Source organism: Melopsittacus undulatus, chromosome 6 (genome assembly GCF_012275295.1).
Source record: "Melopsittacus undulatus isolate bMelUnd1 chromosome 6, bMelUnd1.mat.Z, whole genome shotgun sequence".
NCBI lineage: Eukaryota > Metazoa > Chordata > Aves > Psittaciformes > Psittaculidae > Melopsittacus > Melopsittacus undulatus.
In genome coordinates, this window is record NC_047532.1 from 34324556 (window position 1) to 34349035 (window position 24480).

Genomic DNA, 24480 nt, shown 5'->3' on the forward strand with positions numbered 1-24480 from the left:
AGTGCAAGATAAGTACTGTGGACTTCAGTCCCAGTATAGTATTTGATGACACCTGGCTAGTACGTGACAACCTGAGGGAAAAGTTCTGTGAAAGTTATCCAGACACTCCCCATGTATGAAAAAGTAATTCCTCACTTATCTACTCTGATGAACAGGACTCTGCTGGGTTTAAAAATGGGGGGGGGGGGGGGGGGGGAAAGGAGGGAAAGGTAACCCCCCCCAGGGATACTGTATAGAGATCTGAGATTTATGGTTTGCCAATTTGATAGCTGAGATTTGGATCCTTCTATTTACTCTAAAGTTGATCTGTTTTAAGGTGTCTGACTCTACACCTCGGATAATCACCCACTTTCAAAGAGGCAGACTACAGTCCACTTTTAACTCCTTTAAAAATTTCTGACATTATTTATCAAGAGTTGCATCAATCTTGCACACCTGCACTTCCATCAACAGGAGTTTCAGAAAGACAACACACCTTACTTCACAAATCTAGAAAACCAGGAATTATTTGCCAGTAGCTTACACTCACTGTAAGTCATTTAAGCATTCCACATAACACCAGCAATATTTGTGTCACAAGTTTAAATCAGCTTTTAATGTAATAACTTCATTAGCCCCAGTCTGGTCACCAGTGTTCCTTTAACACGTTATTTTCACTTACAGTGCGAGTCAATTATATCAAATGCTGTAACACCTGTATTTCCTTTGATTAAAAACACACTTGACAAATATATTGTACAATAAAGTTTATTAGCTGTTCTCCTCTTTCTAACAAATGGAATGGATAGTGTTGATAATTTGTTACAAACCAAAGCTAATTTGGTTGTGTGACTGCCCCTTGACTGCCGTAAGTACATCCCTCTTATAAACCATCAGTTGCAAACAAGCAATGGCAGGCACCAAATAAGATGGGAATTAGAGAATTTCATTACAGAAGGTATTCTGTGTTTTGGTACAACGTATTTATAACATTCCGCACAGAAGTTTGTGCATTGTAAAAGGAAGATCTTGTGCCCGTGCAATCAGAGATGAACATGTACAGAAAAATAAAATGTATCGTTGACTCCAAATTCTCCCTTTGGTTAAGACATGCATATTAGGGGGGAGTTGTGGGGGGTGGTGAGCACAAACACCTGAAATTTCGTAGAAAAGAGGAGAACTTGCATGTATTTTTTTCTTGTAACTAATACTCCCTGGTCTTTATGCCCAGCCACCATAGCCCATTTGATTTCTCATGATTAAGGAAGGTAAATTCTAATTTGTAATTTTATTCAAAACAAAAAGCTAGGAGTAGGTGGTAAAAGAAAAATATATATTTTATATATATATATTTATACGTGTGCGCAACTATGTAAAGAAAATAATTCCCATAGTTACAGAGTTTAGTTAAAGAAAGTTTAATATATATATATTTATTATAACAAAATAGGCAGTTATTGTGGGTAAAATATTCATTAAAATCTGACCCCTAAGAACACACACATTTTTAAACTATGAATCATTCTCTCATTGCCCTAATGACCATCTCTGCAGCTGTTTTCTGTATTACTGCCAATGGAAACTTGGCAGTCCTCTGAAAAATACAAGATTTCCTAGCACCTAAAGGTATTTTAGGCTGAAAAAGTGTGATGACCATTACCTATAAACAATTTCTGTAAGACACTATAAATAGTGTTTCACAAGGAAGATTAAAAACATTACACATCTTTGTCCCTAGCAATTTTATTGGCAAAAAATGAAAAAATAGATTTTAAGAATATCCATATGAAATTATGAAAATGAATATCCCTCGAGGGACTCAATGAAAATGTGAACTCAAAATTTGAAAGTTTCTCTCTAACTGCCTGGAAAAAAAACAATTACTGTGAGAATAGAATTTTTAAACTCAGAAAATAAAACCTGAACTTGATTGCCCTGACCAAACCATGCTATTAAAGTTAAGCGTGCAAAGTTACTAATGATTTACAACTTCCGTGAATACAACTTTTCCTTCAATTGTTATGAAATTTTAAAAGAATGTCTATAAAGCCTTTTTGAAAAATCTTTGAAAGTTACTTTCCCTTAAACATTAAGGAATTTTACCAAGCAATTCCCTCCCACCCCACCCCAAACTAATAGCTGGTCAGGCCATTCCATTGTCATGTTTGAAAAATGGCAAACCAACAGAGCACAATAATACAAATTATTTAAACTAAGAGAGACACCAAATGTAAAGCATTATGGGAACTGCAGAATGTGATGGTTAGGGTATGAACCACGCTGGAAAGAACTAGAGGCAGGCTCCACTGGAAGGGCTTAAGAGTTGTCAGATGTAGTAGGTGATGTCAGTTAGAAAATGGAAAATAAAAATCTGTTTTCATAATTTTTCCTTTGCTGGAACCCAGATGTAAGGCCCAGACTGTTCCTCTATGATCTGTTTCACTTGGTTGTAGATTTCTTCCAGTGTGTCTCCTTGGACAATAGCTGCAAAACATAATGTGGCAATCAGCAATCATTCTTCCTAGCACCATACAGAAACCACGATGTTCCAAGACAAGCTTCTCTTTTCTCTGAGTGGCAAGAGGACTTTAGATCGCTGAAGGAACAGACAGACACTGAGATTTCTGGTTTCTGTGCTGGAGTGAAGCACATTATTGATGGCATTACAGGACACACGAAGTACCATCTCACCCACTCAGAGGCTTCGGGTTAGGAAGTGGTTTTCACATTGCTACAAACATACACATACAACTGAGGAGGTCTTTTTCTTTTCCTAGCCACATGTTATTGTTTGCATGAGTCAGTCTGTATCTTCCAGTATTCTTTTTGGTCTAACTTTCATGTGTGTTTCCAACATCACAAGGCAAGACAGTACAGGGCTATGTCCTCATGCAGTCAGCCTGAGTCAGGCTTGTGTGATGAGACTGTTGAACTCGCCAGCTGCATCCTGAAGCTTCACAGCAAAGCTGGCTGATCTTAGGATTTCTACCTGCTAGCACTACCTTTGCTTTTGTCCAAAAAGAGGAGGAATTCATGGAGTTTGTTGCCCAGCTAAAAGAGTTAAGTTTTATATACAGTAAGCTTCCTCACACATTCAGATGGTGTAAGTTAGATATTTTATCCAAGGATATAAAATAATTAGAAATAAGCCAATGTGGATGTATTCTGATATATCAGAGTATAGTACCATCTGGTGAAAATGAGGATGAAGTTTGAGCTGTTCCTACTATACCACAGTCTGAAAAAGCAACTAGTATGAGATAGTAACTTTAAGATCACCACCTTGTATTAATAATCCAAGAAAAAAAGTTTAGCATGAAAGATAATTCTGGAGGTAGGCCAGATTTGCTCTTTTGTGCATTAATGTGTTACTGCTGCTTCCAAGTTTTCTTTCATGCTAATTACTTCTGTTTTATTCCTATTTATCATTCCCATCTCTTAAAAACTTTCTCCCCAACTGCAGCCCACTGTCATAGTGCCTGTAGGAAGAGGCTGTTCAATTATTCACAGCACTATTTCACAGCACTACAGTGCATCAGAAAGATTGAGAAATGTCTCTGCAATGCAAACAGCCCTAAGCTTTAAGCATCTCACTTCTCTCCAGCTGTGTTTAACCACACATCTTCCAAAGCTCAGTACCCTCCAAACAGAAGATGGATGCGCTTTTCATGTGCTTCAGTACAAAGTTTAAGTCTGTTTAAACTTAACCTACTGACAAAGTTGATTTCATTTGCCCCACACAATGCATTTTTGCTTTTTTTTAGCAGGTTAGGGAATGCTCACATATTCTGTTTTACCACCTGACTTATATGGTTGGCAGCCTACAAACTAAATAGAAAGTATTACTTGTAATGTCCTCAAGTATCCCAAACAGATTCAGAAAAGGACTTCTGCCCTGAAGTGCATTATCAAGGACACACAAGTCTGACTGTTGTTATCTTCCTTTGTCAACAAGCCTTATGATCCTGAGCACTACAGCACTTAGAAATGCCTACAGGTTTTTGAAACACCTTGAATTATGTCCTTGAAAATTCCCTGAAAGTGTCCTATACAATGCCTGGAGACAGCCTGGGAGAATACCAGCTACTAAGCGATAACTATGAAAATAAACTAATTTCCTGAACAACAAAACCTGACATATTTGCCAGTCATTTTAAAAGGGACTCTATAATAGGAAAAATTTACAATATATGCTGAGACTCACATAAATTTCTGGGTGCAGGCAGACAGAGCGCCATGGGAAGAGTAGGAGAGCTAGAGGTAGTACTGGGATAAACGGACAGCTGCAAGGCAGCTGAGAAAGATGGAGGTAGACAAAGGGATGGACTCAAGTTTTTCACTGTGTGGGTAGCACACAACAGAGAGAATAAGGCAGCAGGAAGACCAGGGCAGGGAGTTTACTGGTTCCATTGTCTTCCTCCCATGTGAAGCCACCACTTTTTCCCTGTGTCTCTGCCCAAGTGGAGCAGACTGTGGCATTTGCAGCTCTGCCCACACAAGCTGTGGAAGAAGGAACTGGACAGAGGTGCCATGTCACAGAAAGGAGGTGAATGGGGCAACAAAAACTGAAACCCTGCAATAGATCATAAAGAGAAGGAAATGAGCTGTCTGTAGGACAGGAATACAGAAGGCTCATATCTGCCCTCCTGAAGGTCTTCACTTAATCTATCTTCCCCTACTGCAAGCCACAACGTAAACAACTGCCATGCTTGAGTGCTTGCAGCTAACTGTTACAGTTACGTACACAGCATATGCTAATTTGATTTGCCAAGTGCCATTAATACTGTAGTGCCCAATTTCCAGTGGGTTAATTAATTACCATAATTCTTGATCATCTTCCTGATTAAAAAAAAAGGGGGGAAGGGGAGGAGGGAAATTTATCCTTTTCTACAGGGAGTTTTGCTGGGCAATCTCAGCTCTGCAAATAAAAAGCTTTAAGCATGCAGTATACCAACAAAGCAAACATCTGCACTACAGTAACCTAGGGGAACAGTATAAAGTCTCAGAGTTTTAAAAAATATAAATTAAGTTCCCAGTAAATTTTTGTATATATTGAATTAATTTATCAAATTGAAATGAGTGTAGAGGTAGTAAGATTGCTCTGTGCCTCAAAACTATTACAGATCATTTGTAAAACAAAGTACAGTCTTATCTCAGCAGTGAGGCAATTACTATTTTACAGCAAGCAATAAAATCTTGACCCTGGTAAGGTGAACAGTCCCAAGGAAAACACACCTGTGAAGTGTTCAGTAAATTCTTGCTCCAGTTTCATGGCTCTCTCAAATGTCTTCCTGGCTTGCTCTTCCGTTAAGCGTTTATTCATTTCCCTGAAATTCAAAACATTATTTATATAAAAACATTATACATTTAAATACTTGGAGCCTTTCAGAATAACATTTTAAACTGTTGTCAGAGTATTATCCCCAAAAAGAGGCAGCCTCCTAAATGATACACCTAAGCAAAGACTGTAGCAGGAATGAGTTATTCTGATACTATGTTGGATGGAATTTAGTACGATGGCATTTGTTCTCAAGCACTTTAATTTGGATTAGAAACCCCCTCTAAAAGGCTCTAAAAACACAACTCAGAAAATTAAATATTGTTTAAAATGCAAGTATTCCATTCATCGTCACATAACTTGCAGTTGGCTTTTTAAATACAATGACAGTCTCAAACAATTTAGCCTAAGGTACTTCACTTTTACTCACATGATATTTTCCACTGTTTTGGGTTTAATAAAAATGGAGATTGGATATAGCTGGGCAATCTGCAACCTTTTGATCGCATTACCAGAAACATCAAGAATGCAATGTTTACCCTAAAAAGTGAGAGAGAAGGGAAAATGATACTAAGCAGTTTATGTCACAGATATGCACTGTAATAATTAAGAAAACACATCCCCATGGAAGCCAAAAGAATTAGAGCATTTGCATCAATATGATTTCACCACTATGGCACAAAGTCCCACAATGCTTCTCTGTTGAGATCATACATCATTTGAGATGTTCCTGACCATCCTTCCTTCCTTCCTTCCTTTCCCCACCAGAAGCTGGAGAATCAGCCAAATCAGCAATGAAGAATCCTCTGGAGGAACAGATGTACTTCAACCTCACCAGCAAAATTATTATTTTTTTTTTTTAATAATTTGAGGATCCTTTAGGGAGGTGGCCATGTCACAGATGCAGTTTCTAGAGAAGCCGGATGATTTAACTGGCATACCTAAAGGAGTTACCACCCCTGATGGCAGGGAAATATGCCATCATCAGAATCGTTAGATGGAAATGAATACAAGCACGCTCCTCCCCCCAGGTACCACACAGTACAATACCAGGTTTGAGATGGTGAATTCAATTTATCTAGGCTGATTATTCCTTCACCTTTTGAGAAACATATATAACTTGACCATTTCTTGGGCTGTTGGAAGACAATGTAGTAGGGCTGCTTTTCTCTCCACCTCTACTCTCCCATACAAGTGATTTTCCAGCTCTCTGGGATATCTAATCTCAAAGGCTCGCTCTTTTCCTCAGCTTCCCTCATGCCTGATATACTCATTTCCACCTCATGCATTTTTATTTCTTTCCTTTCTGAATAGCATGAGTAATTTAGCATATTATCATTTCAGAAAGGGATGGGGAGAGAGGAACAGAAAATGACTGTCAGTCAAATAAAGCAGCAAAGTTTTTTCTTTGGCAGGAGAAAAATGAATGGCAGAATTCTGTGAGCCAGGAAAGAGACTCACAAGCACCATAAACCCAAAGGTTACTTATTGCATACAACACACTTCTGAACTCCTGGGAGATCATTCCTGGAGAGCATGTTGAAGAGCAAGGAAGTGGCTAACATGTTTCTGCTTCCTGGCAGAAGACATCACTAGGATTGTTTGCATTTGATCTCTTGCACAACAAAACCACAGAATTTTATTTCAGGAATTTCTGAAGAGGATAAAAGTGCTCTTTCCATATAAATATTGCTCACTTTCAACTGATGACAGCTGTTTCCCAGATCCCAGTTCACTGATCTGGATGCTGACTGGTGCAATTTAAGAAAGGCATTTGCATGTTCTAGCAGAGTATTTTACTGCATGTGCTGGCCTGTCCACATATTTCAAATGGTTTCTCTTTAAATATGGCACAAGCTCTGGGAACTGAGAATTAAGAGCATTATCTGATCCATTTTCCTTTTTGGAGTAAGACACTTTGTATTTGCTGTGTTTGGCCCAACAATTTATGCAGGGTGCCAAAGGATTTTGGGCAAAGCGTGTAAGCACAATACCTGTGCTGGACCTTACAGAATATAACTGTGACAATTTATTCCAAATCAATATTGAACATGCATTAACAGTGGCCTCAGATACAGAGATCTAGCAATTCCAAAGAAGAGAATATGAGAATTCCATTCACATGAAGATTGGAAGACAAGGAAAACAAACGCAAGTAATTTGTGATACAGTTACCTAGTTTTCATCCAGGGAAGCTATTTTGCTCTTTGCACAGTATATTTAACCAACTTTTTAGATTTTTTTTTTAGGTCCTTACTTGTACTGCATCTCATTGAGAAACACAGCACAGCACCTCAGTGCTCTTTACAGTAACTGAACATCATCAAAAGGCATCTTTAGCTGTGTTCCGTATAGGCATGAAAATTAGAGAGAGCAATCAGCTGGGAAGCATAGACAAATGAAAGCAATTTATAACTATTGCAAGAATACTGCTTCTGCTACTTTTGAGGTAGTAGCAGTCACTTCTGTTGCATCTTCCCTTAAATACATCATAGAAAACTTGGAAATGACCCTTTGTATCCCAGTAGTAAGACCCACTGAAGAGACTGATCTCTTAAGCAGGACAGAGAGGAATACACAGAGGGAGTAGCCCCAGACAGAGCAGTTCATAGCCCTGTCAAGATTTTGAAGTCAAGTTCTGCAGAATAGGTCATTGTCTCCCAGAAAAATAATGTTAGCTGGAACAGAGAAATTGCTGCATCTACCCGAAGTCCCATGGTGCCTGTGCAAGAGACTTAACAGCACGGAGACATTTGGTAGTACTTAATTCTTCATGTTAGTTTATAAAAGATTGAAATCCATTTTGTACCTTTCTAATCCCACTAGATGAGCAAAAGAACAGAGTCAATTTCAGGTCTAGGATGGAACTGAAGGCCTGTATTTGTGCTAGCAGGTAAAGCAACTGCTGACAAATTTAGAATGTTTAAGCTGTTCAATAAATAGTTTCATTATTGAACCCCATATGATAGTTTCACAACTCTGTTCAGCCTCCCATACAGAGTACTGTTCATTTACTCAAATAATTTTGTAATTTATTTTATTTACTTTTCTTGCTATACACCATGGGGCCAGGTTTTATTCCACAGAGTAAAAAAGACAGCAGAAGAAAACTTCATCTCATGAACTACAGAGTCTCACCATATTTGCTCTGTTTTCAATTCTAGTAAATTAAATTGATAGAAATAACAATACTCAGCCATTTGGCCAGAATGGCCTAAACTGTTTTCCAAAGGACGTACACTCCTGTTTCTCACAGGTTAACCACACTTACCCCCTGCATGATCATATTGAAAGTGCTCACACTTGTGAGTTCCCACCTAGAAAATAGCTATTTCTTCTCTCATACAGATCAGATAACATTGTCTACTGTAAATGCACCAGTTCTGTGGACAACTCATCAACCTAACATGGCACACTTAGAAAGAATTTTCACCAAAAATCTTCATTAAAACAGGCATCTCACTCAAAGAAATATACTTCTCTCTTCCCACGTATTTCAGAGCACTCAAGTAAACTTCGGTTTGAATACAGAAATATTTAGATTTTTCAATGAACAGTTACGTAAAATCTGTTCAGGATAAAGACAATAAGCTCAGTCTTCATAGTGTAGTGGTACTTACATAAAAAATCTGACTGACTTTATTTCATTTACTCTTTTCCCTTTACCAGCTAAATCCATGAATGGCACAAAGAATAGTTTTTGCAATGCTTTTTTTTGCACAAGCCTGCATCAAATGGATAATAATATTAATTGAAACCAGCACCACTATTATGAATTATTTAATGATCTATGTATGTGAGCTGGGCTAATTAGCCTGTAATTCAAATTATTTCTTCTCCATTGTCTTTCTATTAAGAGGGCACAAACTATGTTTGCTCTTTCTCCATAATTTAATCATGATGCTTTCATTATTCCAAAGCTTCATTATTTCACAAAATGCATTTGCAACAATGTGCTTTGTTTCTAGTTTTGCACAAATTCCTTTTAAAGTCAGGATGCTCCTAATGGCTTCTTGCCATTCTTCTCTTTTCCCCTGTCAGCACAGTCAGATAACCACCTCTGTAAATGAAAGTAACTGGCACTGATTTACCTTTTCTGCTACTTCTCGCACTGACTGGACACTTGTTCCATAAAGATGATTATTGTACTGGCCAGCTTCAATGAATTTGTGATCCTGAATATCCTTCTCCATTTGCTCTCGAGAAGTGACAAAATGGTAATCACGTCCATCCACCTCATAATCTCGTTTTGGTCTAGTAGTATCTTTAAATACAAACCAGTGGTTTTTAAAGCAAAACAAAAAGCAGTTACTTTTTTCCCCATAAAATAACCAAAAATAGTCTCCCATTTATACCACAAAGTTTTCACAAGTGAAGAGATGACTGACAATCACAATAGGTTTGTGAAGTTTAGACAATACATTAACTTCTTTTAAACTCAATATACAGAGAATGCCTTTTAAGAAAATTAACAGGAAAAAATCATTTAGAATTGCTTTAATATTTGCTGAGACTTACGTGGAACACATGAGCCAAATTTGTCTGGAAATTCTGAAATCAGATCATCATTTATTCTGTCTTTCATGGGTCCCAAAACAATCACAGGTCGAGTGTAACTGACTATTAAACATAAAGGAATAACATTAGTTACATTTCAGTATGCTTGCTAACTTTTAGAGTTCAGAAGAATAATTTTGATCACATATTAGTGATTATAATAACTAAAGGAATATGTCCTCTTAAAGAGAGGAAAAACATGTTGAAGAATGTAAACCAACTAATACTGTAGTCACAGTAAGATGTTACGTCTTCACTCTCGAACAACTATCCTGGGTGACTGAAATCTTCCATTATGAAGTCTTAGTTTAAAAAAAAAAAAAGGTAGAATCCCTCATTCTAAAGAAAAAAGTAAAAGGGGGAATTTCGAAAATGTCTTCAATTTAAAGAGGCACTTAAGCAGCAGTCGAGTTCATTAAATTCTAGTTCTGTGTTGGGAGAAGCTTCTTTTCCTCTAAGACCACAATTATATACTCATATATGAAAAGACTCAACTATATATAGCTTTACTAACTATATTAACATCCCTATAAAGTGAAGCGTAGCATTTTTTTTAAGCAGCTTAATTTTTTATAAAGTTATAAAGGGCTTTTGGAAATTAAGCTTAAGCAGAAAACACCCGATTACACTTCAAGAACCATGAAGAAAATAATGTCTGAATATCTTAGTATTAGCATATTAATTACCACTTCATAAATTTTACTTTTAGGTTCAGTATGTCTTTACTACATCGATAAATCCAAATTAAATAGTCTAACCTATAAAACACATTTTAATTTAACTCTGAGAACTATTTCCTTTCCAGGGTATTAATTATAAAACGAATGTCCTGAATCCAGTAACTGTCAATCTATTCATTTAACAACAAAAATCTTTACTTAAAGGTTAATGGCAGCCCACAAGTATCTCAGCTCCAAGCACCTTTAAATCTATTTTGGTTATTACAGTTCTTTATTCCTTTGGGCTTCTTGGGGAAAAAAACAAAATAAATTACTGTGCAACTGAATTATTAGACAAATGCAGATAACATATGCAGGAAATGTATTATTGCTCCTAAGCAGAGGAATGAAGTGTTAGCTCTTTTATGGCCTTCCCATACAATGTGTTACACTCAAAGGGAATTACAGTCATGTATGCAAATGCCAAAGCAGTTCACTCTCTAAAACCTTTAGTTTTACAATATGGCAGTTACTAAAGCATCAGCTTGTGCAAAGTCTCATTCACATCCTGTCTCTTTAACCTTAACATTAATTCACTTGATATTTCTACTGTTCTCACTAAATCAGTAATCTATCCAAATCTGGGAAGTTAATGCCAGCTAAAAAGATGTTTCTCATTTTGTGAGCCCCTCTGGTGTGTGCACTTACACAGATCCATCTGCTGCTCATGTGGGGGCAACAAACCTCTGGTTCCCTAGCTGAGGTAGAGCTTACTTAGCACACCAAAGAGAGCCTACCATTTCCCCATTTCTAGGATGGTCTTAAATCATGCATTTCTCATCCAGGGCTTTATTTGGAGCCTACAATTATTACAAATTATATTATAGAAATAATGCCATTTGTGTTAGTCTCATATAACAAATTTTGCTGCTCTTGGAAGCTTACTGATGAAATGGAACCCATATACCATGATTAAAAAGTCAGAGTGGAAAGTCTATGCAGGCATTCATGTTCCATAATGCTATTAGAAGAAACTGAGCTGTGCCACTCCTTGCACAAAACCAAAAGTGAAATCTTGACACTCATCATGTCAATACATTATGTATGTTTTGTTACCACCTTATCTGTTAACTAATAGATATCAAATATTCACAAAGACCACCCATTTTACAGATTAATTTACAAATACATTTTACAAATACATAAGCTATGTATCAGAGAATGTAATCAACTGTTAGTACCTGTGGTGAAAGGGAACAAAAATTCTGTATCTATTATACACAGTGAAGCAAGATGAAGACCAAAGGAATGATAGCATCCCAGTGGAAATCAGTGAAAAGCATTTTGTTTTAAATGCAAGTGTCAGAAACATAAGAAAACTACAATTTGGAGATGAGAAGGCTCAGGGGTACCTTATCACTCCTTACAACTGCCTGATAGGAGGATGGAGCCAGGAGGGGGCTGGTCTCTGCTCCCATGGCACAAGGGACAGGACAAGAGGAAATGGCCTTAAGTTGTGCCGTGAAGGTTTAGATGGAGATGAGGAACAATTCCTCCTCCAAAGGGTGCTCAGGCATTGGAAAGGCTGCCCAGGGAAGTGCTGGAATCACTGTCCCTGGAAGTGTTCACACACCATGTAGACGAGGCCCTCAGTACCATGGCTTAGTGGTGGCCTTGGCAGTGCTGGGGTAAGGGCTGGACTTGATGATGTTAAAGGTCTTTTCCAACCTGTTTGATTCTATGATTCTATGATTTCTGAGGTTCACACTAACAGAATTGTTAAACACACCATCATTTCCTTGCAATGTAAACCATGCATAAGTTAAAGTAGCAGACCTGTGTATTTTGTGCTAAACAATTTAGCAATTGCATCTAATAATTTATGCCTTTCTACTTAATTCATGTGAATAATGGTAACAAACTCTAAACAATGAAGTTTGCCATGGTGCTCAGAACATAAGGGCACATGAAATGCTCTGGTAATTCAGATGATATTTTATAATGAGTAAGATCTACAAACCTTCTTGTTGATTGACTGGTTCATATGACAAGACATATTCCTCTTGGCCACCTAAAATGTAAATGCAAAGACATTTCTAAACCAACACTTTTAAATTGAGTCATTTAATGAACTATAATGATACAGTCATTCCTTAGTAATATGCATTACAATGATATTGATGAAACACATTTTTCAAGAGCAATGATTTATAAAAATAACAAAGATAAGCCAACACAAAATTTTAACGCATAAGACATATACAGTATAAATATTTGCCTGGTTTCTGTTAGCATGGTGAACTGACATCAAGCACAAAAAGAATTTTAAAGCATTACTGCAATGCTTGTATACACGTTCCCCTGAATGAAACGCATGCACGCACTCACTGCTATAGGCAATGCCACCTTCATCTTCAACATTCTCCACACTTTGAAGCCACCATTTAAAATAATATTTTTCTTGTATTTATACAGGGCTGACGACCATGCTCGTCATAGTGTACATATCTTCCACTAATTTTCTCATGAAGTGGCATTTACATAAACATCCTCAACCATTGTAATTCTACCAAAAGTTATGACTGTATATGCTAAATAACTATTATTTTATTAATGAAGTTTTAAAGATGAAGTTGAAAACAAATAATGCTTTGTGCTGTTCTCAGCTCCAGAAAGCACATCAGCAGTGAATGAAACTGAAGTAACTGAATTTTTACCTTCAACAGCTGCAGGCTTTTAAAATGTTAGTGAAAGCATCTGAAATATATCGCAGTTGCAATCTCCCTAAAAGATTATTTCTAGTCTAACAAGGTATGTCTGAGTAAGATTTCATGCAGTGAAATCACTAAAACTCTATGACAGCAGAGAATTTATAATTCTGAAAACAGAAGTTCAAATTACATGACATTACTATGAACTTTGATCAAAATACAGTCCTTTGATAACTCACTTATGTAATTTTGGAACATTCTTTGGAGTTTATAAGCCATTCTCGTAACAGGCCAAGGAACATACCAATGCTATACCACAGTTATATAGAAACAGATGGCAGATGAAGGCTTTTCTAAATTCATATATTGCTTCTATATATCTAGTCTTTATTTCATAGCAAGTATCATTGATCTTTTAAATCAAAAAATTATCATTAAGACAAATATTTATGTTATTTGCAACAAATTTGCATTCAAACTGTACTACAGCAATATATGAATGAACATTTATTAAATGATTGCAAGTGAAGAATACCTCAAGACAGACACAAAAACATGCAACCTGCATATTTTAGTATCTCAAAAAGTAACTCATGCAAATGGATTTTAGGACAGTATATACTTTCAGAACCCCTTTTAGGCTAGGGAGAGAAATAGGGAATCAGCAACTATAAAGTCAACTATGAAAGATACAGTTCATACATAATTAGATATTTCTTTGGAGAAGTCACACTGTTATACGGTCAAAAATTACTTAGGCAAACCACTAAAGAGGTAATAACAAGTAAAAAGCATCCCCTGATTGAGGGCAAAAAGTATATATTGTCACTGCTTTTTAATACTTTGGAAAAAATGAGTATTAATAGAATGAACCTTTTGAACAACCGTACTCATCTGTAATCAAGATAACTTTCATATTAGACAGCAGTAAGAAGAAATTAAAAAAATTATTTTAATGAAAAGTGCTTGCAATTACACACATAAATAAGCAAATCCATGACATTCATAATAAAATCAGGACTTCCCAAAGAACAAGGGAGTGAAAAACTAACTAGTAATATCAACCATGAGCTTTAAACAAAAATTAAGCAAGCTTTGAGAAAAAGAAGGGAAGAGAGGAAGGCAGCAAATTTAGGAAGAAAGAGCCATGGTTAGATAGTTTTAATGGCATGTCATTAAAATGGTTAAAATGCGTAAGTTTATCAAAGGCAACTTCCATATATGTTCAATTTTGTGTTATTCTCAGGGAACACAAATGCCTCCCCCAAATGGTTTCTTTTCGATTACAGTCTACAGCGCTGTTAGCATTTTATATACATATATTGGTTCTTCCCTTGAATGCCAACATCGGGAAGAAAAAATGTGGATCATCACCTCTGAGAAGACCCACAGCTTCCAAACAAATATATCTGTTAATGAATGCCCTTCCTTATCACCCTAACATAAACCATATGCTTCTGATGCATTCACACAGTTGTAACAGGCAACTAGCAGCTGCTCAGTGAACCACTCAGTGTCACACTGCAAGATTTCTGTTGTTCCTTTTTTTTCATATTCCTCTTCAAATTCTCAACCTTTTAATCTTCCTGCTCTGCTCTATCCTGAGTTCCAGGTCTGGACAGTGTGCCTTACTAAGGAGACGTCCTCTGGAAACAACCAGTGGGATTGAAGTTCTGGCACTGGTATAAGACATTCCCTGTAGAGCGGCACTATCATGCATCCAACTGTTAACACATAGTACCGCTGTAGCTTGGGCTAATAAAAAAGCTAACTCAGTCTAGTATTTGAAATATATGATGTCTTGAGAGAATGTGCATGTGTGCCCAGCATGCTGATTTACCATAACTGACTCCAGCACTGAATGCGTACCGTATGCTTTGAAGACAGTTCATACTAAACACCCACACTGGACAAAATAGTTAAGTGAAAGCTGAAAGCAATGGTAAATACATGTTTGCTTATCTTTACTTTCATTACAAGCATAAATACATTAGAACTATCTGTTGTGAAAAAGTGTAGTTATTGCTCTATTTAGCAAATTACATTTTAGTTACAATTCCAGTATTAAGCTCAACTACATATGTTTGTTAGTACTGAATTTACATTTAGGTTTTAACAGGTCTAGACAGCTCACATAATTTATAAAAAAACCAGGAATATGTTCAAATGAAGCTGAATTAAGAAAATCATAGATCACAATAAAAGTACCCATAAAGGAAGTTTGCAATGATGCTCTCTAGTCATTTTTTTTTAAAACAAAGAGCACAATTTGCAGTTCTCCACCAAACACATGAAGGCAGATTTCACCTGAAGGTGACTTGGAAGTTCTATATAACATGAAAATACCCAGAAAAGACGAACAAACAAAACTGAAAGAACTACTAAACAAAGGTTCGAAATAAATAAAAAACTTAAAAACACTTACGGTAACTACTTTCACTATCGCTGGCATTAGAGGTTACATGCTCTGAAATTGCAACACAATGGAAAAAAAAATAAGGAACATACACTAAATGGCATGGGTCCAAAAGAAAGCAAACTGACACAAAGTAATCCAGATGAAAGACAACACCGATATCAAAATGCTGAAAATCAATACATATCGCAGATAAAAGTTTTAAGGTACTTCTCATAGCTCTCAGGATCAAGCTTAATTTCATATGAAAGGAACTGATGTTAACAAAAAGAGAAACATTAAATAGCACATCAAAATAAGATTACAAAAAGTACACTAATGCATAGTTTCCTATCTAGCCCTGCCATTTTTAGGTTTCCAATTCAAGATGAATTCTGTTGTGAATTATAGGGTTATGCATTTCAACTTTTATGCAGGCAATTTATTCATGACATTAAGAGTCTTGTAGCGGAAAATACTGTATTATATTGAAGTAAATACAGTGCATTACCTCAATAACAGACACTTTTATATGCTATATTAAATATCTTAATTGAAGTGCAATGCAAAATTAAGATTTTTTTTTTTTCCTCCACCAATGCTATAGTTTTCAAAAACTCCCAACTTTTATTCTGGACTCTGTATTATTTTCATGCCTTTTGTGTAGCAATCAAAACACTTCAGTAGTTACAAGGTGTCCAGATTTACTTTTTTAAGCTATGTAACTGTGTTATGTATATGATAAAAATTAATGCAACTGAAGAATTTCAGGTATCAATCTATTCTTTCACTTGAAAATTCTATAAATTGGGTGAACAAATATGAACTTTGACATTGCTGAACTTTATCATAAAGAATCCTTCTTCATGCCACCCAATAAGTGTGTCTATTTGTAGGGAAAACAAGTAACAATCACTGATTAAGACTGCATAAAGAAGCTTGTGTTTGACCTATACAAATTAAATACAATTAATCTGAAATTATGTACCTGTCTGCATATGATAATACATACAGTTGTCATGAGGAGCCTTTATAATACATTAAATTCAGTGTGGTTCCTCCCCAACAAGAATTAAGACAAAGAAGCAAAGGGACTCCGGAGGTAGGAATACAGTTAATGAAGCAAGTATGCTTCTAATGATTAATAAACATTTTTTAAAAGTTAGTCATCGTATGTAAATTAATTAAACTTTTGAAATGTTTTTGGATCAAGTAAACTGATTTCTTTAAATCACAAATCTCTGGCTAGACTGAACTCCCTCGTTTCTTTTCTGTGCAGAAAAAACAGTCAGTTTTTCTGACTGGTCAACCAGTTGACCTGTTTGTGAGTACTAACAATTTGGATCTACTTTCATTCAATTTTCTTGTCTTGGAAAAAGAATGTCCACATTGGCATGAAAGAGATAAACCGCGATGTTTAAAAGACTCTTGATTGAACATGAAAGGGATACACTGTCAATTGAGAATACAAGTGTTGTGACAGTATGATAATGTTCAGAACTGATAAAAATATAAAGCCTAAAATGCCTGCAAGAACAGCAGTCTTGCAGAGCCCATGTAACACAGCTTGCATTAAGTGTGGTAAGGCAGTTTCAAAAAGTCTGTACTGAAAAACAGACTAGAAACCATTTTGGTTTTATAACAAAATCACCTACTGACATTCCTGTAGCATATTACACAGGGTTTAAACTAGGTATTATCATACAGCCATTAAAGCTGCTTATGATCTGCTGTAAATAAGGCCATAAAGGTTCCTAAGGTCTGTCACTCTAGTCTGAGAATTTCCTTGAAAGTAGCCATTTCAAGAAATGGAAAATATCACAGCTACTAGAATTTTTATTTAATGATTAAGACAAAGTATAGAAGTACACCACTTCTCACATGTAATTTCAGGAACACTATGCATAACAGTTATGCCCTGGGAAGAAGTGTTCTTCTCAATGACCTTTAGTCGCAGATCTTTAGTGACTAATTTTGCTATTCTATAAATGTATCACAACGTATGTGTTGAAAGCAAGCTTTCAGCTTTTTTTATTTGTCATTTTATTTGTCATTAGTTGTCATGTACAGTGGTGGTATCTGTGTACACCAACATATCTGTTAGGAGTACTCATCAAGCTTTGAATCTTATTGTTTGAGAAGTTAGTATTTCTGCAAGAAATGCAGCAAATACTTCTGTGTCTCCTCTATCAGCTACCCCTCTACCTGGTCCAAAAGCATCATAAGAGGTCGAATAGGACAGAAAAACTCTCATGGCATTTGTTAAGGAAAGTTTTTTTGTTTGTTTTAAGTAGCTGATGTAGACATCAGTCACCCAGAGAGAAGACTGAAAACTGTAACTACTTGAAGTATTTCAGCAATCGTTTTATTACTACTGTAAAAATTTGTAGGTTACTTTTAAATAAATAATGCAAAGACAAGGTAAATGTGACAAAGAAAATAATCATCAAGTTTAAAAACACTACTGTTAAGGACAAACAAGTGCGTGCTGGTAAGCTTCTGAACAACAACAAAAATATAATGTGACAGTCACATAAAGTAATATGTTCCTGAAAGCAAAAAACTCCAAAACATTACAAATTAGAAGAAGTTTATGCAACATTTTTAAAGTCAGCCTCCTTATGCCAGTAGAGCATCAGTCTCAGAGAGATCTGTTAAAAAAAAAAAAATAGTAGTAATTTTTCAGACGGAGGTTAAAATAACTTGGGAGTATTTTGATCACTTACTCAGGCCTTTTGATCCCATGTCGTCAGGGACCTCCTGCAGAGTAGTCCCCAGAGGGCAAGCAATAAAAAGACAATCACAAAGAAAATAATTGTCAGTAATATATAAAATTGGCGCTACGACAGGAGACAGTTCCAAGAACATCACAGGGGAAGATAAGTCTCTAGGATTTGACCTGACTGGCACGTAAAACGTAATCAGTGATGCAAATGGCACAGTTTGCAGGAGATTTGGTCTGCATTAGCAAACTTCTGCAATGCTTTTTTAGTGCTGGCAACAGTGATGAAAACCAAAGTAAATTCTCTTCATTAGGAAAGCCAAATTAGAATTAATTACTTTGAAGAAACCACGCTAAAGGGACTTATTCAAGAAGCTGGTAAGCTCCGTTATACTTTCATCACTGCTGTGCCCTCTCCTCCAAGTCAGAACGAGGAACCGTCATTGACAGCACTGGAAGGCTATCTCCTCCAGTTATGTACATACTGTCACTCAACGGTATTACCCAGTTTATTCCAGATTGGGATGGTCCTGGGTTAAATTTTACTTAAGCAGCAAACAAGCAGTTGTATTGATTTTGCAGATTGGTTTGTCATTGGCACCTCAAGCTCCGTTAGCCTGTTGCAGCTCATGAAAGTGTCTCCATAGTAACACCCTACTGCAAGCTAGCAGGCCCTTCTACGTGTGCTTCACTCTCCATCGGATGCCACATACTTACGGTCAATATCACTGGCTTCCTGCTCACTCTGGTCCTTGTTCTTGTAGAAGGGAAATTTTCGGGAAAAGAGGTTCTTTTTACGCTTGTCATTGAATGACTGCTGAGGAAGAGAAGGAGGGGCAAAACAAAGGATGTCTAATGTCTGTGTGAACAAAGGCCCAGACCAGCAGCTTTGTGGAAGCTGACTCCTATAACCACATTATGCAGTGCATATTTAGTTTAACACTATCTTCTCAGCTCATTAAAAATAGATTGGGATCATGGCTTTGCTCACACCCTCCCTACTTAACATGCTTCAAGTCTACTAAGAGAACTGGCAGGCTGGTTCATCCTCTATGGCCTGACTCGTATTTCGCAAATTTAGGCTTCCTGGGAGTGTAAAAAGATGTGAAAAAAAATAGACTGCTAGAAGATGGCCAAACCATAATGAATTCAAAGTCAATGAAATCACTGATACTATCTACTATAGAGATTACAGTATTTTAAGAGAAAAAAAAGTAAATGCTGAGGCTTTAAACAAGCTTTTGCGAACAGCTTACATCATAATAGCACACCAGCAGCATCTGCCAGTGTTACTCATTTGCAAAAGTAAAACTGTAAATACTCTGGTGGCAACTGCTAAATGACAAAGGACAATGGAAGCTAAAAGCTGGCACTGTACTGAATATTCTTATGATAAAACTAAATACAGTAAAATAGAAAAACAGGAAAAATAGAAATGTGTCTAGCTAAAGTATCCAAACAATAATAAGGAAAAAACAACTGGAACAACCAAAACAAACCTGTATTTGTTGCAATCTTTCACAACTGTGATTCATTGCAAGTTCAATGAAATAAATTATTTTGCTCTACGTAAGTCTGCATCCCAATATCAAGATTAACTTCCAAAAGATATAAACTGATTTCCTTCTTTTTTTCCCTTGTGGCAATTACAGCACTTATAGAGAAATACCACATGAAAAAACTGTATATCCAAGGCGTATGTTCAGCAACTTTTGACATTAGCTGCTTGTGCTGTTGAAGAATTTCTGTATCTCAGTTGCTACAATAATTTCTAGTTACCTACATATACATACACATACTGACCCATCTGAACATATAAACTATTACTGTGCTCCTTGCATATAAGTGATGAAGAGCATCAATGTATTTTCACCCATGTACAAATACATCTACGGGTATAATTAACACAGAATTTAGCAGCATCTGCCATATCTTCTGCTCAAGATACTATGTGACTACAGCACCTTTAATTTACTGTTCTACAACAATAAAGAAGCTCCATGTACAAATAAATCAGTAAAATTTTTATTGCAGTTATGCCCTGCAATAGAACTAATTCAGCTAACTTGAAGCCAGCTGAAATTTCATCTTTAGGCATGAATCATCTGACCAGCTTTGTCAAGACATGAAAATTTACCATGTTTTTGTCATTTGGTTTGCAGAAACTCTATCAGGGGAAGTAATAGAAAAAAGTAAGAAAACGCCCCAAACTTGATGTTGAGACCCCACTGCTGCAGGGGGGCTGCTGATTTCTAAGCCAAGAACAGCCCATGTGCAGCAGGAAGTGATAAAAGTTCCACAGAATGTATTTTTAAACAGCTACTTTAAAAAAAAAGTTTATTTTTAATTTATATATTAAAGACTAGCCACAGCTATTTCTAAAATTTGGAGCACGTTAATTTTCAAGTAACTGTCTGCCTTCAGCCAGTGTGAGCTTATCTTCCTGTATTATACGCAATACACCTGCAAAAGGTACATTACCTTTTCTACCAGCACTAAGTATGGAATAAAATATAGTAACAACAAGGGGTCAAATAGGACAAACAGTTGGCCACCTTCTTTGGTGCAGTTACAAAACTTAGTATTTGGCCTTCCTAAAGAGAAGGCCTACAGTGAAACACAAAAGCTGCATCCTGCTATAGTATTGACAGTCCTTCTTGCCATCTGTTTTAATGCAGACTTGTTTGGCAGTACCCGATACTGAAACATCCAGGAATATCTTCGCCACCACTGTGGGATTTTTTTGGTTGTTGGGTTTTTTGGTTGTTTTTTTTTTTGGGGGGGGGAGGGGTGGTGTGGTTTTTTTTTATTATATAAGATTACCAGATGTTAAAGAGGGACATGGTACCATGGGAGCACAGTGACACTGAGCTCTGGAAATAGCAATACTGTGTTAAGTAGGAAATCCATAAAACCTTTAATTGGCTGGCACCTGTGTTTAACTAGAACTGTTATTCCACTGTAAGAATTGGTAAATTATCAACCTGACATATGGACAAAAGAACTCAATTTGAGCCAATCATATGCTTGCAGGAACCACAGTTGGCATGGATGAGGTTTTAGGTTATAGTCCTTCTGACCTTCTTAATGTGAAGTCAAGAAGTCATTGCAATTGACTTCTCACAACCAGAAAGGTTAATATAATCTACAGAACAAGGGCAACAAAGAAATATGTGCCCAGAGGAGATCTTTGCTGAGTATACTGCAAAATACTGTAACATGAATTTAAAGAAGTGGAAGTCCCACAGCTGTATAATTGTTCCATTAGGACAAGTCCCTCCATTTAAACAAAAGAACAGGGGAAATAAATGTAACAAAGCTAAAATGGTGCAATTTAACTGAGGTGGTGAGTCTCTGCAATTTGGATAGGTAAAATAAAAGGAGTGGCTGATTTACTGTACTTCATAAAACATAATCATGCTCTTCATTTTAGTTTTGAAAATATTTCATAACCACAATTAATTTAACTTTGTTGAGTATTCAATAAATCTTACTGAACTAATATAAAATTTTATATACTGCATGTATAATGGTCAGAGTCAGTTCCATTGCCAAAAAAAAGAAAATAAAACTAATATTATACTGATTTTGCATAAAAGATTAGCCAAAAGATTATTTTTAAAAGATACTATGATTATAAAAAGCTAGAGAGAATTGCTTATTAGTTGAAAATGCATAGTAATAGTATTAAATTTTTCATAAGCCCACTGCAAATCATAAAGAGGCATTGCAAGCAACAATATATTAAAACAGAAGCAGCACAGAAAGTGAGATACATGTGTATATGAAAGAAAAAAACATGACAAATTTAACCATTTCTGCCCCAGATATTTTAGCTTTCCTCAGAATGAAAGGAACATGAATTTTAATGTTTTTCATCACTACGGTTATTCTTTAAGGTTTTAAAGTAGAAATTTTGAGTAACTGTACGAAGTTGGTACTTCATCCTGCCCATGAAGTATTATCAGATACAGATGCAGGAAAGGACATAATCCGTACGGACACGTATAGTGCAGAAAAAAATATCATCATGACAAATACAGAAAGAATACTGTAAGAAGAAACCATGATGCTAAAACATTTACAGCTGAAGCAAAAGATTGTGAACAGTGTAAGCGTGTTTGCAAAATGAAATGTTACTAAAGAAAAGGAACTGCAGTTCTCTATCAATGGCAAGCGTAGTTGCTTTCCCACTCAGTAATCCATGCATATCTTTGGTGCTATGCTAGTACACAGGGACTGTGCACTAACTCTGCTATTGTCAAAATGATGCTTCAAATACATTGTTAATTAAGCTAATTGTTTCCAGTTTATTTGTAGACACTACAAAACCATGCAATTATCTTTCAAAGAACATGGTAACACTTGAAAAATTACTTCATGTAATTAAAATAATCTGAAATTTTTAAGCTTTTTTTTTTTACCTCTAAAAAGTAAACTCAAATTATAAAAATGATCGAGTTAAAAATTGCAAGGTGATAGCACTATCCCAATACCAAAATATAAGTGCACCAAAACAGAAAAAAAAAAATGTAAATAATTCATGGAACACTCAAAGCAGTACGGTAATTGTTCATCAGAAAATAACTAGATGTTGATTTCCTTTTAAACAAATACTTACAGAAAACAGCATGACATTTACTTCATTAATAAACTAAACCGAAACCTTTGCCATTTAGCAGAGGGATGTACATATGGATTGGACAGTCTTTAAAGTCCTACGCTATCAGGATGAAGTACTGAAGTTTTAGTATTTTATATATGTGATTTTTGAAGTAACAAAAATGTTGTAACTGAAATAAATTACTAAAAGGAATCTTTTGGATTTACAATAATGACTGACTTATGTTACAGTATTAGTGCTATTAAACCAATAATAACTATTTCAGAAATAGCTTCCTCAGAAGCTTAGAGCATGTTTCAGATTTTTAAAAATGACAGTATATTATTACTTTAGAAGGCTCTTACATCTAAAATGCATATACCTAAGTCTTGAAATTACTAGTTATACACTACTGGTAGAAATTGTGAGGTTGTGAAATTGTTTCTCGCATGTCAAAACAACCAAAACATTGTAGAAAAGCCTCACCCTCAAAATAATTAAAAAAAAATTGGCTGCTGTACTATTATGAAATTGCTACAATTTTGGCTACAAACATTCCTATTAGTACTTAAGTAGCTACGCTGCTTTCTCACCACTCATTCCCATCATGTGTACTGAGACAGGGATCGCATATTGCACAGCAAACTGCACCAAGGGACTGACTAAACTGAAAACCAGGATTTCTTTTGGATTAGGTTATTTTTCTTCTACATTGGCTACTTTATATGATTCGAGCCCAGCCGAACAGGTATTCATGCCAATAGAGAGCAGTGATAAGAAAAAACAGCTGTGAGACAGCAACTGCTTCTGGGCAGCAATGGCACTAGCCTTGAGTTTTTGTTGGCCTATGCCCTTGCATGAAATTCTTTAAAGCTTCTACATCCATGATTGTAAAAAAAAGTTAATTTATACTGTCTCCCTACTATGTACATTGTAAAATCTCATTTCATCATAGGGACCCTGTTCAGCTTTACTTCCTTGTCTTCTAGATGCATTAAGAATAAATACCTTAATATAAAAAACATTTCCTGAAAAGTGGTAGTAAGCTCCCTTCCCACAAAAAGGGAGTTCTGAAATTCAATCTATACTACCATACTAAAGGACTAAACTGCTTTATAAACAGCACTTGCAGAGCTGTTAGAAATGGCACTATTCAATACATGATTAGTATCTACAACTCCTGTTACCTTATAGTATTAATGAGAATATATATTTGTAAGCTAATTCTTTAAACAATTTGCACTGTTCTTTTTGCAATTAAATTTATAGCTAATTTGCAATTAAAGTTAGCTTTGGTGCTCAGAATTGTTTTATTTTTCTATTTGACAGAATTTCATTTTTTCACTAAAATCTGAAACTAAGCCTGCATAGATAAACCACTGAAAAAGGTTACCATTCACAATGCCAGGTGTAATTAGCGCTTCATTAACTCACCCCTTTATCTCCTCTTGTTTTGGAATTGAATTTCACTGTCTTTAAACGGGCTCGTTCTTTTTTCTCAACTCTACCACAAAAAACACACACAAAAATGGTAAATCAGCAACATTCCAGAACTCCAAGTTACTACTTGTTACAG

The 24480-nt window shown here is 35.9% G+C and overlaps 1 protein-coding gene across 3 annotated transcripts in view; it reads right to left on the reverse strand.

Moving 5' to 3' along the window:
• Positions 1–731: 731 nt before the first annotated feature.
• The window catches only part of DLG1 (discs large MAGUK scaffold protein 1), a 173757-nt gene continuing 150008 nt past the window's right edge, over positions 732–24480 (reverse strand). Inside the window, exons 17-25 of one of the 3 annotated variants that reach the window (XM_031047205.2) lie at positions 24339–24408; positions 19019–19115; positions 15610–15651; positions 12494–12544; positions 9776–9877; positions 9349–9521; positions 5688–5797; positions 5215–5306; positions 732–2463 (exon numbers count right to left, since the gene is read on the reverse strand). In XM_031047205.2, coding sequence (XP_030903065.2) covers positions 2357–2463; positions 5215–5306; positions 5688–5797; positions 9349–9521; positions 9776–9877; positions 12494–12544; positions 15610–15651; positions 19019–19115; positions 24339–24408 — 844 coding nt within the window. In that variant the 3' untranslated portion in view covers positions 732–2356. Of the gene's footprint in view, positions 2464–5214; positions 5307–5687; positions 5798–9348; positions 9522–9775; positions 9878–12493; positions 12545–15609; positions 15652–18305; positions 18340–19018; positions 19119–24338; positions 24409–24480 lie in introns of all 3 variants that reach the window. The other 2 variants (XM_005147012.3, XM_005147010.3) reach the window with 2 other exon arrangements.